Source organism: Saccopteryx bilineata, chromosome 1 (genome assembly GCF_036850765.1).
Source record: "Saccopteryx bilineata isolate mSacBil1 chromosome 1, mSacBil1_pri_phased_curated, whole genome shotgun sequence".
Lineage (NCBI taxonomy): Eukaryota > Metazoa > Chordata > Mammalia > Chiroptera > Emballonuridae > Saccopteryx > Saccopteryx bilineata.
The window spans coordinates 213,439,478-213,457,214 of NC_089490.1; the positions used below are offsets into that span (position 1 = coordinate 213,439,478).

General features: G+C 36.8%; 1 protein-coding gene across 1 annotated transcript in view; it reads left to right on the top strand.

The window, feature by feature from the left end:
- Window positions 1–16,861, top strand: part of WDR64 (WD repeat domain 64) — a 93,319-nt gene extending 76,458 nt beyond the window's left edge. Inside the window, exons 23-28 of the mRNA XM_066253486.1 lie at window positions 1,525–1,634; window positions 9,280–9,468; window positions 10,894–10,999; window positions 13,426–13,506; window positions 14,914–15,027; window positions 16,778–16,861. Of these exons, the coding sequence (XP_066109583.1) occupies window positions 1,525–1,634; window positions 9,280–9,468; window positions 10,894–10,999; window positions 13,426–13,506; window positions 14,914–15,027; window positions 16,778–16,861 (684 nt within the window). The remainder of the gene's footprint in view (window positions 1–1,524; window positions 1,635–9,279; window positions 9,469–10,893; window positions 11,000–13,425; window positions 13,507–14,913; window positions 15,028–16,777) is intronic.
- Window positions 16,862–17,737: the final 876 nt, after the last annotated feature.

Sequence of the window (17,737 nt, forward strand, 5' to 3'; positions counted from 1 at the left end):
GTATGTGGATATACAAATATATACATAATTATAAAGACAACACTAAGTAAAGAATACAGTAATGAAGCACTATTTTAGCATAGGTTTATTTCCCTTTACACTAATACTTCAAATCCAAAAGCTAAACATTAGCTTAAATAATGTTTTATTTACAGATATGTGAATTAAGATTGGATTCCTTGTAGCGCATTTTATAATGGTTGTTATTTCAAACATTATTTTATTTTATCTATGGAGTTTGTTTCTAAGACTCTATTATAGTCCTTCAGGTACTTAGCTTTAGTGTGATCTTTACTTCACAGAGGAATATTTTCTGTAAGCAGTGTTTTTATAAAAACAAAATAATGAAATGGGATTAAATGCGGTAGAATAGAATAGAAAATATCAGTGGATTATACATAATAAGATTAAGTATTCTTTTGTGAAAGATACTGAAACTTATTCCAGATGCATGTACAGGTATGTGTTTACTGTGTCATAAAGTGAAATGCATTTTTTTCTAGAGATATGGTTTATATTGGAAAAACACTTGCCTTAAAGACTCCCACCAAGGCTGGAAGGGCGCTTGGTTGACCAGATGTTCATAAACAGCAACAATAATATGAAATTGGAGAATGCAGATTTCACCCTGACTCTCTAAAAGGGACTATGAGAAATTAAATCATAAGGCCAAGGAATGTAGGAGGAATTATGACTAACCTTTGTTAAAGTTTAAATAAAAAAGGATCTCATATGAGAACTCTAAAGTGCCAGAATTCTAGCCACAAAGATACTCCTAAGTAGATGACTCAGGAATCTGTGTTCATCAGTGATAAAGAGAACAGACTCAGTGTGAATGTGACTGCAGAGCAAGCTCCTGGTTAATACTCTAGTTCACATAATTTATAAATTTTTCTGTGGCCCCTGTAGGAGCTCTGAACTTGAGAATAAGCCACATTTTAAAAGAACATACCAATTAAGCTTCATGATGTCTTTGAAAGAAAATGAGCTGGGCCCATTTCTTTTGTTAATTAATTCCTTGTAGTATATCATTACTATGTATAACGTGCTTCTCAACCACCACCAAGAAAAGAATAAAATAGCCAGGGCTGTATCTGGATAAAATTTGAAAATAGGAAAAGTCTTTTGCCAATCTCCCCTTTACTCTCCACTTTTCAACTCTGCTTCCTCCTGCTCCTGATTATATTCTTTTTGCATCCCTCACAACCTTTACTCTAAGGCTATTCTTGCATCTAATTGTCTAGTAATTTTCAACTAAATGAATTCTTAATCCTTGATTAAATGATAAGTTGCTAAAGACAGAAGGTACATTCTCTTCCAGGGATCTGTGTAGATTAACAAATATATAAAAATGAAATTCTTGGTACCTCCACAAGGAAGAAAAGAGCTAATTGGGGTGGGGGCATCAACACCTTACACATATGGCCACACTGTTTACTCATTAGCTGGGCTACCTAATAATTAAGAGTTTTTGGCTCACAGTTGTACTTATTCCAAGGTTTATGCTTTATTTTTGCCATCTAGAAATTCAAGCAGCTGCTTGCTTGGCGTGCTCATTCATTAGGAGTTCTTCATATAATCTACGTAGAAGACAAGCATTTGGTGCTCACTGCCTCTATCGATGGCTCAGTAAGGTATGGATATCCATATTGTGAACTCAGGGTTTTAAGTGTGAGAGAAAAAAATTAGTAAGCTGAAGTTTTCCCTGGCTAGTTGGTTCAGTGGTAGAGCATCAGCCCTGTGTGTGGAATTCCTGGGTTCGATTCTGGTCAGGGCACACAGGAGAAGCAATTATCTGCTTCTGCACCCTCCTCCCTTTCTCTTTCTCTCTCTTTCTTTCTCTGCCCCTCCTGAAGCCATATCTCTATTGGTTCCAGGGAGTTGGCCCCCAGGCACTGAGGATGGCTCATTGAGCTTCAGTTTCACTGGCTAAAAATGGCTCAGTTGCCAAACAATGGCCCAAGGTGGGCAGAGCATTGTCAGTAGGGGCTTGTAGGATGGATCCTGGTGGGAGTGCCTGCTGGAGTCTGTCTCTCTGTCTCCCCTTCTCTCACTTAAAAAAAAAAGCTGACCCTACAGGAATTGTCTGACTCGATCAGAAAGAATAACATAAGAATAATAGGTATATCAGAGGGAGAAGAGAAAGAAAATGGAATGGAGAATATACTCAAACAAATAATAGACGAGAACTTCCCAAGCCTGTGGAAGGAACTAAAGCCTCAAATTCAAGAAGCAAACAGAACACCAAGTTTTCTTAACCCCAACAAACCCACTCCAAGGCACATCATAATAAAGATGACACAAACCAATGACAAAGAAAAAATTCTCAAGGCAGCCAGGGAAAAGAAGAGTACAACATATAAAGGAAGGCCTATTAGATTATCATCAGATTTCTCAGCAGAAACTCTACAAGCTAGAAGAGAGTGGATCCCAATATTTAAAGCCCTGAAAGAGAGGAACTTTCAGCCAAGAATACTATACCCATCAAAGCTATCCTTCAAGTATGAAGGAGATATAAAAACATTCACAAATACAGAAAAGATGAGAGAATTTATCAACAGAAAGCCCCCACTCCAGGAAATACTAAGGGGGGTTTTCCAACCAGATTCAAAGAACAAAAGAAAACAACACCACAAGTAACAGCTCCACCAAGAACACAATAAAACCAAACTTAAACTGTGACAACAAAGGAAAAAAAGGGGGGAGAGGATGGAGATTAACAGTAGCAAAGGATGATGAAGTGCAGAAATACTTATAAGATAGGGTACTACAATGAATATGGTAGGTACCCTTTTCATTACTTAATGGTAACCACCCTTAAAAAAACCACCACAAAAACACTTGACTTAAAAAAGGTAGCAACAGAAGAAAGAAGTATGGAACACAAACAAACAAAAACAAATGATAGAAAAACAAAAAAGAAGAATCAAACTAGATACAAAACTAACAGAAAGCAATTTATAAAATGGCAGTAGGGAACCCACAAGTGTCAATAATTACACTAAATGTAAATGGATTAAACTTACCAATAAAAAGACACAGAGTAGCAGAATGGATTAAAAAAGAAAATCCAACTATATGCTGCCTACAAGAAACACATCTAAGCAACAAGGATAAAAACAAATTCAAAGTGAAAGGCTGGAAAACAATACTCCAAGCAAACAACACCCAAAAAAAAGCAGGCGTAGCAATACTCATATCTAATAATGCTGACTACAAGACAGAAAAAGTACTCAGAGACAAAAATGGTCATTTCATAATGATTAAGGGGAAGTTGAATCAAGAAGACATAACAATCCTTAATATATATGCACCAAACCAAGGAGCACCAAAATATATAAGACAGCTACTTATTGACCTTAAAACAAAAACTAACAAAAATACAATCATACTTGGAGACCTCAATACACCGCTGACGGCTCTAGATCGGTCATCCAAACAGAGAATCAATAAAGATATAGTGGCCTTAAACGAAATACTAGAACACCTGGATATGATAGATATCTACAGGACACTTCATCCCAAAGCGACAGAGTATACATTTTTCTCTAGTGTACATGGAACATTCTCAAGAATTGACCATATGTTGGGCCACAAAGACAATATCAGCAAATTTAGAAAAATTGAAATTGTACCAAGCATATTTTCTGATCATAAAGCCTTGAAACTAGAATTCAACTGCAAAAAAGAGGGGGAAAAACCCACAAAAATGTGGAAACTAAACAACATACTTCTAAAAAAGGAATGGGTCAAAGAAGAAATAAGTGCAGAAATCAAAAGATATATACAGACAAATGAAAATGAAAATACGACATATCAGAATCTCTGGGATGCAGCAAAAGCAGTAATAAGAGGAAAGTTCATATCACTTCAGGCCTATATGAACAAACAAGAGAGAGCCGAAGTAAACCACTTAACTTCACACCTTAAGGAACTAGAAAAAGAAGAACAAAGACAACCCAAAACCAGCCGAAGAAAGGAGATAATAAAAATCAGAGCAGAAATAAATGAAATAGAGAACAGAAAAACTATAGAAAAAATCAATAAAACAAGGAGCTGGTTCTTTGAAAAGATTAACAAAATTGACAAACCCTTGGCAAGACTCACCAAGGAAAAAAGACACAGGACTCAAATAAATAAAATCCAAAATGAAAGAGGAGAGATCACCACAGACATCATAGAAATACAAAGAATTATTGTAGAATACTATGAAAAATTATATGCCACCAAATACAACAACCTAGAAGAAATGGATAAATTCCTAGAACAATACAACCTTCCTAGACTGAGTCATGAAGAAGCAGAAAGCCTAAACAGACCAATCAGCAGGGAGGAAATAGAAAAAACTATTAAAAATCTCCCCAAAAATAAAAGTCCAGGCCCAGACGGTTATACTAGTGAATTCTATCAAACATTCAAAGAAGACTTGGTTCCTATTCTACTCAAAGTCTTCCAAAAAATTGAAGAAGAAGCAATATTTCCAAACACATTTTATGAGGCCAACATAACCCTCATACCAAAACCTGGCAAGGATGGCACAAAGAAAGAAAACTACAGACCAATATCTCTAATGAATACAGATGCTAAAATACTAAACAAAATACTGGCAAACCGAATACAACAACATATTAAAAAAATAATACATCATGATCAAGTGGGATTCATCCCAGAATCTCAAGGATGGTTCAACATACGCAAAATGGTTAACGTAATACACCATATCAACAAAACAAAGAACAAAAACCACATGATCTTATCAATAGATGCAGAAAAGGCTTTTGACAAAATACAACACAATTTTATGTTTAAGGCTCTCAAAAAAATGGGTATAGAAGGAAAATATCTCAACATGATAAAGGCCATATATGATAAACCATCAGCCAACATCCTATTAAACGGCATAAAACTGAGGACTTTCTACCTTAAATCAGGAACAAGACAGGGTTGTCCACTCTCTCCACTCTTATTCAACGTGGTGCTAGAAGTTCTGGCCAGAGCAATCAGACAAGACAAAGAAATAAAAGGCATCCATATCGGAAAAGAAGAAGTAAAGCTATCACTTTTTGCTGATGATATGATCCTATACATCGAAAACCCGAAGGACTCCACAAAAAGATTATTAGAAACAATAAACCAATATAGTAAGGTCGCAGGATACAAAATTAACATACAAAAGTCCATAGCCTTTCTATATGCCAACAATGAAATATTAGAAAACGAACTCAAAAAAATAATCCCCTTCACGATTGCAACAAAAAAAATAAAATACCTAGGAATAAACATAACAAAGAACGTAAAGGACCTATATAATGAAAATTACAAAGCATTGTTAAGGGAAATCGAAAAAGATACAATGAGATGGAAAAATATTCCTTGTTCTTGGATAGGAAGAATAAATATAATCAAAATGGCCATATTACCCAAAGCAATATACAAATTTAATGCAATTCCCATCAAAATCCCTATAAGATTTTTTAAAGAAATGGAACAAAAAATCATCAGATTTATATGGAACTATAAAAAACCCCGAATAGCCAAAACAATCCTAAGGAAAAAGAATGAAGCTGGGGGCATTACAATACCTGACTTTAAACTATATTATAGGGCCACAATAATCAAAACAGCATGGTATTGGCAAAAAAATAGACACTCAGACCAATGGAACAGAATAGAAAGCCCAGAAATAAAACCACATATATATGGTCAAATAATCTTTGATAAAGGGGCCAACAACACACAATGGAGAAAAGAAAGCCTCTTCAACAAATGGTGTTGGGAAAACTGGAAAGCCACATGCAAAAGAATGAAACTCGACTACAGCCTGTCCCCGTGTACTAAAATTAATTCAAAATGGATCAAAGACCTAAATATAAGACCTGAAACAATAAAGTACATAGAAGAAGACATAGGTACTAAAATCATGGACCTGGGTTTTAAAGAACATTTTATGAACTTGACTCCAATGGCAAGAGAAGTGAAGGCAAAGATAAATGAATGGGACTACATCAGAATTAAAAGTTTTTGCTCAGCAAGAGAAACTGATATCAAAATAAACAGACAGCCAACTATATGGGAACTGATATTTTCAAACGACAGCTCAGATAAGGGCCTAATATCCAAAATTTACAAAGAACTCATAAAACTCAACAACAAACATACAAACAATCCAATAAAAAAATGGGAAGAGGACATGAACAGACACTTCTCCCAGGAAGAGATACAAATGGCCAACAGATATATGAAAAGATGCTCAGCTTCATTAGTTATTAGAGAAATGCAAATCAAAACTACAATGAGATACCACCTCACTCCTGTTAGATTAGCTATTATCAACAAGACGGGTAATAGCAAATGTTGGAGAGGCTGTGGAGAAAAAGGAACCCTCATTCACTGTTGGTGGGACTGTAAAGTAGTACAACCATTATGGAGGAAAGTATGGTGGTTCCTCAAAAAACTGCAAATAGAACTACCTTATGACCCAGCAATCCCTCTACTGGGTATATACCCCAAAACCTCAGAAACATTGATACGTGAAGACACATGTAGCCCCATGTTCATTGCAGCACTGTTCACAGTGGCCAAGACATGGAAACAACCAAAAAGCCCTTCAATAGAAGACTGGATAAAGAAGATGTGGCACATATACACTATGGAATACTACTCAGCCATAAGAAATGATGACATCAGATCATTTACAGCAAAATGGTGGGATCTTGATAACATTATAAGGAGTGAAATAAGTAAATCAGAAAAAAACAAGAACTACATGATTCCATACATTGGTGGAACATAAAAATGAGACTAAGAGTCATGGACAAGAGTGTGGTGGTTACCAAGGGTGGGCGGGGAGGGAGGACATGGGAGGGAGGGAGGGAGAGAGTTAAGGGGAGGGGGAGGGGCACAGAGAACTAGATGGAGGGTGACGGAGGACAATCTGACTTTGGGCGAGGGGTTTGCAACATAATTTGATGACAAAATAACCTAGACATGTTTTCTTTGAATATATGTACCCTGATTTATTAATGTCATCCCATTACCATTAATAAAAGTTTATTAAAAAAAAAAAAAAAAAGCTGAAGTTTAAGTACATACCCTAAATGCAATCTTGATTAACTGACTAAAATAAAGAAACCAACAAATAAAGGGAGGGGGACACAAAACAACTTTGAGAACATAGATATTAATTTGAAATTCTTTCTATGCCCAAGGAGTGAGATGCCATGCTCATCTACATTTGAATGGATAATAAATACTTTCCAAAAGTGTGTTTAATAGACTGATTTCAAAGAACTAAACAAGGTGGACAGCTTAGAGAGATAAGCCCAGGCCCAGGGAACACCACTGAAAGAGGATAGTATCCTAAGTCATAGAGAAGTCATAGAAAAGAAATGCTAATATTGAGAAAAGTGAAAGAGGGCTCATTGATTCAGCAATAATGTGATTGAATTTTCAAAGCCTACTTTTTGCTTTCTGTCATAGCTGTCTCATTTGATTCAGAAGGGTTAGCACAGTGCTGCAATTGGAACACACTGAAATGATTTACATGAGCACTGTGGTCAGTTACATTCTCTAGAGAGCCTCCCTTCAGGATTACGTTTCTTTCTTTCTTTCTTTTTTTTTGATTAAGGTATAATTTACATATAACAATAGTTATATGTGTGCAACATAATGATTCAATATTTTTATATATTGCAAAATGATCACAATTAGTTAGCATCAAGTCTAGTTAACATCCATCATACATAGTTACAATTTTTTTTGAGAGAGAGAGAGAGAGAGAGAGAGAGAGGGAGAGAGAGAGGGTTGGGATAGTAGACAGGGAGAGACAGACAGGAAGTGAGGGAGACAAATTTTTTTTCTTGTGATGAGGACTTTGAAGATCTATTCTCTTAGCAACTTTCAAATGTGTTGTATAAGTATTATTAACTATAATCAATATAATGTACAAGTACTTCCTGTTTTTAATTGCCTATATAATGTTAAATACACATACCCAAAATGCTAAAAACAAATATATATATGAATAGGAAATAAATGTCATGACATTTATTGAAACAAATTGCTGCATATTAAAATTTCTTAAAAGTGCCTGACCCGTAGTGGTGCAGTGGATAAAGCATCAACCTGAAATCCTGAGGTTGCTGGTTTGAAACCCTGAGTTTGCCTGGTCAAAGCACATAGGAGAAGCAACTACTATGAGTTGATGCTTCCCATTCCTCCTACATCTCCCATTCTCTCTCTCTCTGTCTCTCCTCTCTCTAAAACCAATAAATAAAACCATAAAAAATAATAATAATAAAAAGTCTTAAAAGTATGATAATAAATTGTCCTCTATGGCAGTGGTCCCCAACCTTTTTTGGGCCACAGGACTGGTTTAATGTCAGAAAAGATTTTCACGGGCCGGCCTTTAGGGTGGGACAGATAAATGTATCATGTGACCAAGACAAGCATCAAGAGTGAGTCTTAGACAGACGTAACAGAGGGAATCTGGTCATTTTTAAAAAATAAAACATCGTTCAGACTTAAATATAAGTAAAACAAAAATAATGTAAGTTATTTATTCATTCTCTGTGGACTGGTACCAAATGGCCCACGGACCAGTACCGGTCCGTGGCCCAAAGGTTGGGGACCACTGCTCTATGGAAATAAAGCTAGGTAACATCGAGAGAGGTAAGAGAGGTTTCAAAGTATATTAAAGAGTTTAAAATAAATAAAATAATTCACAACTATTACCCAGAAATAGAAAGGATTAAAAAAGAATATTATGAATGCCTACATGCCACCAAATTAGACAACTGAGAAGAAATGAACAAATTCTTAGAATAATAAAACTTTCTTAGATTGAATCATCAGGAACTAGAAAACCTGAATAGGTTGGTAATTAGTAAAGAAATTAAAACAGTAATTAACCCCCCCACACACACACCTTCAAAAGAAGAAAAGTCTAGGATCAGCTGGCTTTACTGGTGAATACTATCAAATATTCAAAGAAGACTTGATATCTATCCTTTCCAAACTCACCCAAAAATCACATGCTTCATAACACATTTTACAGGGCCAATATTACCCTGGTACCAAAAAGCGGTAAACAAAGAAAATGTAGATTAGAATTCTGATAAAAATATTTATGTTATGATTAGCTCCATATATTTAATAGGAAGAGTCCTAGACCCAAAGTTTAAAATTCTTGACAGACCAACAAAAATCTGATCGTGAACAGAAGAATAACTTCCACTGAATTCCAGTTTTTTTGTTCTCCCTACCTTCACTTTTCCCCAGGCTTTGGCATGCCCACAATGGTCATTACTGTGGATATTTTGGACAACGAAGGCCCTTTGACCTATCACAGAAAAGTGATTTGATTTTGCCTTGTGATGTTAATGAGTATCCCCTAGAAATAAAGGATGAAAGCAAGTTGACAGAGAATAAACAAAAATATCAGTATCCTCTGGTATTTGACCAGAAAAGGTAAGACCATTGATTTCCTTTAGAGAGCTGACAAGAATTAAATGATTATAATACAGTCTATAGAGACTAAAGCATAAAGAGCTTTTATTATGGATCAACATAAATATTCTAAACTTTACTGAGTCACTATGACAAAATACACAAGAGGAAAAGCATGTCTGAAGAAAAAGATAGTGTATAGTGTATGATTGTCTAACCACTAAGCTGTACACCTGAGACCAATACAAAAATAAAGATAAAGAAGTCCTGGCATGATAGCTCAGTTGGTTAGAGCATCGTCCCAAAGTGCAGAGGTCGCCAGTTCGACCTCCCAATCCAGGCATATACAAGAACAGATGTTCCTATCTCTCTCCTGCTCTCTCCCTCCCTCTCTCTAAAAATCAATAAAATAAAAAAGAGAGAGAGAAAGAGAAAGAAGGTGTTGGGCAAATAAGTTTATAAAATGTGATTTTTATGCTTACTTTGTTAAAAATGGCCACTGCTCATGTGATCATGCTCCCACAGGATACAGCTAATTACCTTCCTGCTTGGAAAAGGGCTTGGTTATGCTAATGTGTGCTGGAGGAGGGCTTTCACACCAAAAAGTTTTGAGAAGGAGAAAGGAGGAGCTAGGAGGCCATTTTGGCAGAGACCACATTGTTGTAGAGGAAGCAGGCAGAAAAAGATGGCCGGTGCTGAAGGGGAACAGAGATGAGGGGCTTTGTGAGTTCTGCTGACCTGATGGGGTCTTTGATTCTAGGAAAACTCAGGAAAGATTCTCCTGGTTGTGGAACTGGAGAATGTGTGAATAGGTTTGGTGCCTGTGTGTTTGTTTTTACTCGCTTGCCCAGTGCGAGGCTAGAAATAAAGACAATGGCCCACCATTTCTTGGCTCCATTTTTTCTCTTTGATCTATCTGAATCTAATGGGAACCTGCACAGGCCAGGCAGCTGTGACGGCGGCCACAGCTACTGGCCCTACAGAAGGTGAGCTGCGTTTTGGACAGGATGTAGTCTGAGATGCCTGTCAGAGTATTTATTCTTTAACAAATGTTTTGAATGCTTAGTTATGGCTTTTTAAATACATGTATGAGTAAGTTTTAACTACAGTGTAAGCTTCCCTGAGTCACACAAATATCAAACACTGGTTTTGGACTGAAGGTTTTCTCATCCCTACTGCACAGTACTTTTTCCAATAACTATTAATGAACTTGACTACATGGAATGCTCAGGCCTAGTAGAAATCTCTGGTTTACCTGGAGAGGAATCCAGGAAGCCAAATGGAATAAGACTTAAGTTCAGAGTAGCATCATTAGAGCTGGTACCATGTGAGGCAGAGAATTTGAGGACCAAAAGAAAAACCGATATAAGATGTACTTGTTTAGTGGACTGAGAATAAAAGGTGTGGGCATGTACTTAGCAGGTTTTCTTGTCTCTTTATATGCAGATGGAAGGATATGAGCTCAATGTCTTTGCTTTTCAAACATACCCCTCCCAAGGCCTTTAAAGTGGACCATGATTTTAAGTTTTTCAAGTCTCTTTCTTCCTCCAAGGTAACTTTGAAGAAAACAAACAAACCCTGGCCAGTGGCACAGTGGATAGAGTGTTGCCCTAGAGCTTTGAGGTTGCTGGTTAGAACCTGGGGTTGCCAGCTCCATCCTAGGGTCACCAGCTTAATGCTGGGGGCATCAGCTTGAACCTAATATTATTATAAGCAATTGATATTTTGCAATGGGTGTAAAACTAAGTGGAACAACGAGTTAATGCTTCTCTTTTTCTCTCCCTTCTTCTCTCTCAGAAACAAACAAAAAAATAAACAAAACTTTACTTTCCTGAATTGAGATGCGTACAGTGTAGTAGTTTTCTGTTGCTGCTGTTAAAAATTACTACAAACTTAATGGTTTAAACAGTGGTTTCAACCTTTTTACACTTTGGGACCGATAAAAAAAGAGAATTATTTTGGGGACCACTAAGGCAGAAACTACACTGACCAAAAGCAAATTTGACTAAGATCATTGGGTCTATAATCTTTATACAACATTAGGGTGATTAACTGTTTCAAAGACCAGCACAAAATTTTTGGTGGATCAGTCTGTGGACCAATGGTTGAAAAACACTTGTTTAAACAAAACAAAACACTGGTTTAGACAACACAAATTAATTGTTTTACTGTTCTGTAAGTCAAAAGTCTGACCTGGGTATCACTGGGCTAAAATTGAGGTGTTACCAGTGCCGAATTCCTGTTCTGCAGGCTGTAGGGGAGAAGCTCCTGTTCTTAGTTTGTGGCCACCTTCTTTCAGTTTCATAGTCAGAAATGTTGCACCCTTCTGACCAGTCTTCTGAGGTCCCATGACTGACACAACAGAGAAGGTTCTCTGCTTTTATGGAATCCTCTGATGAGATTGGGCCCACCTGGATAATCCATCTCAAAATTCTTAACCTTATTCACATCTTCAAAGTCACTTATGCCAAGTGAAGCAATAAATTCCCAAATTGAGGGTTGGGGGGAGTAGGGTGCAGAAATCTTTGGCTGTCATTACTCTGCTTACCACAGATAGACACAGTTTTCTTCCATGCAGAATTTGATTTTATTTCTAACCCTTTTTAAGAATGAATATAGCATGAGTCTTTAGGCTACTAAAGTCTGAGATTAATTAACTATAATTATTGTTTTGACAAAAAAGAATATAAGTTAAAATTATGTAAAAAAAAAAAAGCAAGAGAAATAAAAGCACAAAATTCAGGCCAATCATTACCTTGAGGGTTGGTAAAAGGCTGAGGCCAAAGAATGGTTCGCTGTGAGCCTCAAAGTGGTGAGCATTGTTCCAATTTGTAAAACAGACCTGTGGCCCACGAATATTCATTCTGTAATAATTCTTTTACAATATCAACTCCATACTTAGTAAATATTTAACATTTTCCAAATGAAGCAATTTCCAAACCTTTCTGTCCAAATGTAGTTCAGGTAGCTTCTCACAGAAGGGTGACAAGCACAGAGGCACTGGATGGGAATGTATCAAAATTAGGTTTAACCCAAGAAATATTATTTTATCTCTATCTACATCTGAAAAGTCTTCAAAGAGTTTTCATAAGTAAATGAGAAAATGTGTACCAAATACATTGTAGGTACTCAGTAACTGTTCATCTATGTGCCCCCAAACCCCCAGTCTGTCTAGGCTTCATATTCAATTACCACATTCAATGACCATGTTCTACACTGAACTAGAATTATTTATATACTGACCTTTGCAACCTACCCCCCACCACTAATCATAAGCTCTTCATGGGCCAAGATACATGTATGGCATGTAACAGATGCTCAATGTTGTTGAACAGGATTGATATAGCACAAAACCCACGTAATAAAGATTGGTATTTGGTTTTAATATTCTCTTCCAATTTGAACAATAGAAAGAATTTATAGAAAACAATTTAACTGAAACAAATTCGACAAAGTCTCTAGGAAAACTCTTAAAATATACTGCTCACAAAAATGAGGGGATACTTCAAAATGAATATGAAGTGATAAAATATCCCCTTATTTTTGTGAACAGTGTAATTAAATGCCCCCAAATATTATAAGGGTTGGCCTCTTCTTCATTTTCTCAATTGCTTGGTAAAGTAAAAGGTTTTATGCTAACATTGAGTTAAAATACCTTTCACTGAGGAATCTCTGATTTTGACCAGCAATCTTGTTTGCCCATTCCTTTCAATCACCAATTGTGCATTATTTCTCTATTCACTTCTGTTCATTTCTTTCTGACGTGCTAACAGTAACAATACAGTGCCACTGAATCCTACATTTGAGTAGCACCTTCTTATATATATGATCTCATTTGATCATCATAAATATTAAATAGAGCAAAAACTTACCTAAGGTCATGCAGCTTTAAGTGTCACAGTCAGAACTTGAGCCCGGGAATTCTGCCACTTAGAGAATGAGTTCTTTTTATTAAACATGCACACCTCTGTTTTTCAGACCCGAAAACATACCTTGGAAGGTTTCAAAACTGGAAACAAAGAGGCGGGGATTGTGTTTGGTTCTCTGCCGATATATAGGGTGAGTTAACTGTTTCGATGACTAGCATGGTTACAAAACAATAGAGAATCTAACTCTGGGCTACCAAGCCAGGCTGGAGAAAATCACATAATGGGCTAACTGAGGCTTTCATGAACATGCTGGGTTCCATCCCAGAAGAGTCTCCAGTTCCATGTGTCAATGGCCTTGATCACTGATCTCTGGTCTTCCATGTTGAACAACACTACAGGAAACTGTTTCAAACTTTACTCTAGTTCTTTATTACCTACAGGATAAAATCCAAATGCTTTTATCCTGGAATCCAAAACTTTCATGGTCTAGCCTCTGCCTGAACTGTAGGACCTCATTTCTACCGCATCCTCCCATGTACTCTACACTCCAGCTATGCTAAATTACTTACTGTTCCTCAAGATCATTATTCTTCTTTCTTCTGTGACTTTGCCTGTGCCGCCCCTCTGCCCTTAATCCATTCACTCCTGTCTCCCTCCAAATTCTTATTCATCCTTCAAATCTCCATTCCAGATAATGTCTGTGGTGGCACAGTAGATAGAGTGTCAACCTGGAATGCTGAGGTCACTGGTTTAAAACCCTGGGCTTGCCTGGTCAAGGCACATATGAGAAGCAACTACTATGAGTTCATGCTTCCTGATTCTCCCACTTCCTCTCTCTCTATTTGTTTTCTAAAAACAAAATTCAATAGATAAAATTTTTAAGGCCCTGGCAAGTTTGCTCAGTGGGTAGAGCATCAGTCTGGAATATGGATGTCCTGGGTTTGCTCCCCAGTCAGGGCACATAAGAGAAGCAGCATCAATTTCCCTACCCCTCCCTCTTCCCCTTCTCTCTCTCTTCCCCTCTCTCAGCCAGAGGCCCAGTTGGTTTGATCATTGGCCCCAAGCTCTGGGGCCAATGATCAAACCATTTTCCTTCATGTGTTTTTCCTTCATGTGGGTGACTCAGTAGGTCCAAGTGCATAAGCCTTAGGCACTAAGAATAACTCAATTGATTCGAGCATCTGCCCAAAACAGGAATTGCCAGGTGGATCCTGGTCAGGGCACATACAGGAGTCTGTCTCATTATCTCCTCTCCTCTCACTTAAAAAGACTTAAAAATAATTTAAAAAGATAAAAGAAAAAGAACTAATTAATTAACCAAGAATAATAAACTGAAGATAAAATGTTTCAACTTAATCCTATTATTTCTTAAAATGTTCCTTCTTCCTCAAAAAAACTTCATTTTAACAAATATTAAATACTTAAGCTACAGATGATGTTAAGGGTAAATTAATTATTAAGAATGAATGGTGGGCAACTGTGAGCGGGGGTATATTTTAAAGCCATTGAAACTTCTCACTCCCTATCCCCCACTCCTGAATTCACATCACAGAAATAATCACTTTACTATGTCTTACTCTTTATTTATGGCTTCCAGGTCCAAAGCCCCACTAGTCTAAGATCCCTTCCACTCATTGGTTCAGATGCACAAAAGGACTCTTCAGATGGCATTTCAGGAAAGAAGAAAGCAAGTCATGGTCAACATGACAAAGTAAGTTAGTACTTAAAATTCCATGGTCTCTCCCATTTCTGTTTGAATTGCTTCTAGTGTGTGTCTGAATGAGTTACAGATAACAAACACAGCTATTACAACAACCAAAAGCTGCTTTATTTAATTAATATAGAAAACTTAACCATAATTTTCTTAGCTTATGCTCTTTATGAGAATATAAATGATTATTGTTAATCATCAATTCTACCAATTATTTAAGTAAGAATTTTTGGCAATAGAAGAGTTTTTATTTCATTTCTTTAATAAAAATTACATCATTTATTTTTCATTTGTTAAGTCAGAACACTATTTTGGTTTCTGCCTGTATCAGTGCTTCCAGAATAACTACTCTTTTTAATTTCAAATAAAGGTTTGTTGCCTCTCACTTGGGTCTTTTATTTTTAGGGCAACAAAACTATAACTGAGCAACATTACTAATGCTAATGGGCCAGGAACAATACTGAAAATGATACATATTTTCACTTTATCTTTAAAGCACTTTGAGGTAGTTGTGATTATCACCCCTTTTTACAAATGAGGCAACTGAAGCATGAAGAATAAGTAATTTATCTAAGATACCAAATGCAGTAGATGATAAAGCTAGTATTTAAACTCAGCAGTTCGATTTCAGAGCCTGGACACTTAAACACAATGTTAGTGTGATTCAGATCGCCTGGTCATATGAGAGTTTACAAGTAATGAACATTGAAGGACCCTTTCTTCCCATCAGTCTCTATCACCTCACCCTAGTTTATTTTTCTTCATAGCTCCTGTCACTACCTGAGATTATATTATATAACAATTTATTTTTTATTGATTCTATTGACTATTTAATATCCATGAAGACAGAAACTTTAACTAATTCTTTGCTAGAACTCCAATATTTAGAACAAACACCTAAATTGCATTCAAAGAACACTTGCTGAATGAAAGAATGAGTCAGAAGAAGGAGGAGAAGGAAGAAGAACAGAAAACTAAAGAAAGCTCAGTGCGGCTTAGAAAGTTCCGTTGGCTGTTCAGCAGATTGATATAGGGAACTAACTCTCCCACTTTGTGTAGGGAGAAAGGGGAGCAGTCATATGACCTAGGAGTCTCTAAGCTGGAGGGCTCTTTAATCCATAGTGGTTAAATTTTGACCTTGGGGCTCATCTGACATCTTCTCTCCCTTTCACTTTCTTCCTCTCTTCTTCCCCATTTTAGACCATAAAAATCAAATATATGTGAACTGTAAATATTGGCTGAACATTATTGATAATATTAGACAATTGTTGAATTAAATTTTTAAACCAAATGAGTTTAATATTTTATATGTATGTCTTCCAAAAATATCCAGATTCAACACGACCTTTCATTTCTCATTTGTGGGATCATTACTTGATTTCATTTCCCTGCAAGTCACTGAACTTTGATGGCCTTATTATATGATAGCTTTATGCCTTACAACAACCTAACAAGTTTGTTTGGTTTTATCTAGTCCTTTACAGATCGGGCAGCTGAGTTGCCAAATGAATAACTGCCCAGTCCAGTATTTCTATAGTTTCTGCTCTTCAACTTATGTCGTTCTGTAGCTCTGTCACCTGTTTTTAACATATTTAACCTGAGAGACAAACAGTATAGTTAACTAAGTAAATACACCTTCCTTCTAGGAGGACTAAAATCTCTGCAAAAATTAGTGGTGCAATCTGACTAGAAAATCGTCTTTGTCATTGTGTAAGGCTGCTTATTAACTGACATGTTCTTTATTTCACAGGTACAACAGAGGAAAAGTCTGAAGAGAAATTTAGTGACACAAATAAATCTGGCTTCTTCCTTCTTTCCAACCATCCCCAAATAAAAGAGAAATATCAGAACTGGTTGTCATGGTCTGAGCTTCACAGGAAATGTCAAACTTGGAATGATATGCCAGTTTCAGGATGAAAGTGCGGGTCCACCAGACACTGTCACCCATCTCTGCAACCTTAGGCCAATTTATGGAGAAGAAGATTACTTAGATATATAGGTTTGCTTGCTTATAGTTTGCATTGGGTGTGGGGGACAGGCTGTAAGCAGGCAGGGTTGTTATACCCTAAGGCTTAGTTTTAAGAGTAAGCCTTTCCCACCCTAAGTGACTTTGTATCAGAGACTTCCTTGTTTGTATATTGAAATTATAGGTTTTGATTTCTACACTATAAAATGGGGCAGACCAGGAGCTTGCTCTCTCTCGGTTCCTGAGATTAGCATTAGAGAGAAGAGTAGAGAAAGGCCATGTGGAGGAGAGGAGAAGCAGCCAAAATAGCAGAGTGCTGAAGGAGAAGCCAGTTTGTGCAGGATTTGTGCAGAGATAAGGAGATGGGGAACAGAGGTGAATAAGGCTGGTGAGGTACAAACCTTTGATTCTAAAAAACTCAGATAAGTCAGTGGCTTTGGGAGCCCTGAATGGAATGGAAAGTGTTTTCCCACTGTGTTTATTTCTTGCCCGCTGTGTGCAAACTATAATGAAAGCTAATGGCCCACTAGTTCTTGGCTTCATTGTTTCATTACCTCCTGTCAGAATCAAATGAGAACCTGCATGGGCCAGGCAGCTGTGATAGTGGCCGTGGCTATTGGCTTTACACAGATGCTCTACTACTGAGCCCACTGGCCAGGGCATGTTGACAGTATTATTAACTGTAGTCGCTATGCTGTACATTACATCCCAGGACTTATTTTATAATTGAAGTCTGTACCTTTT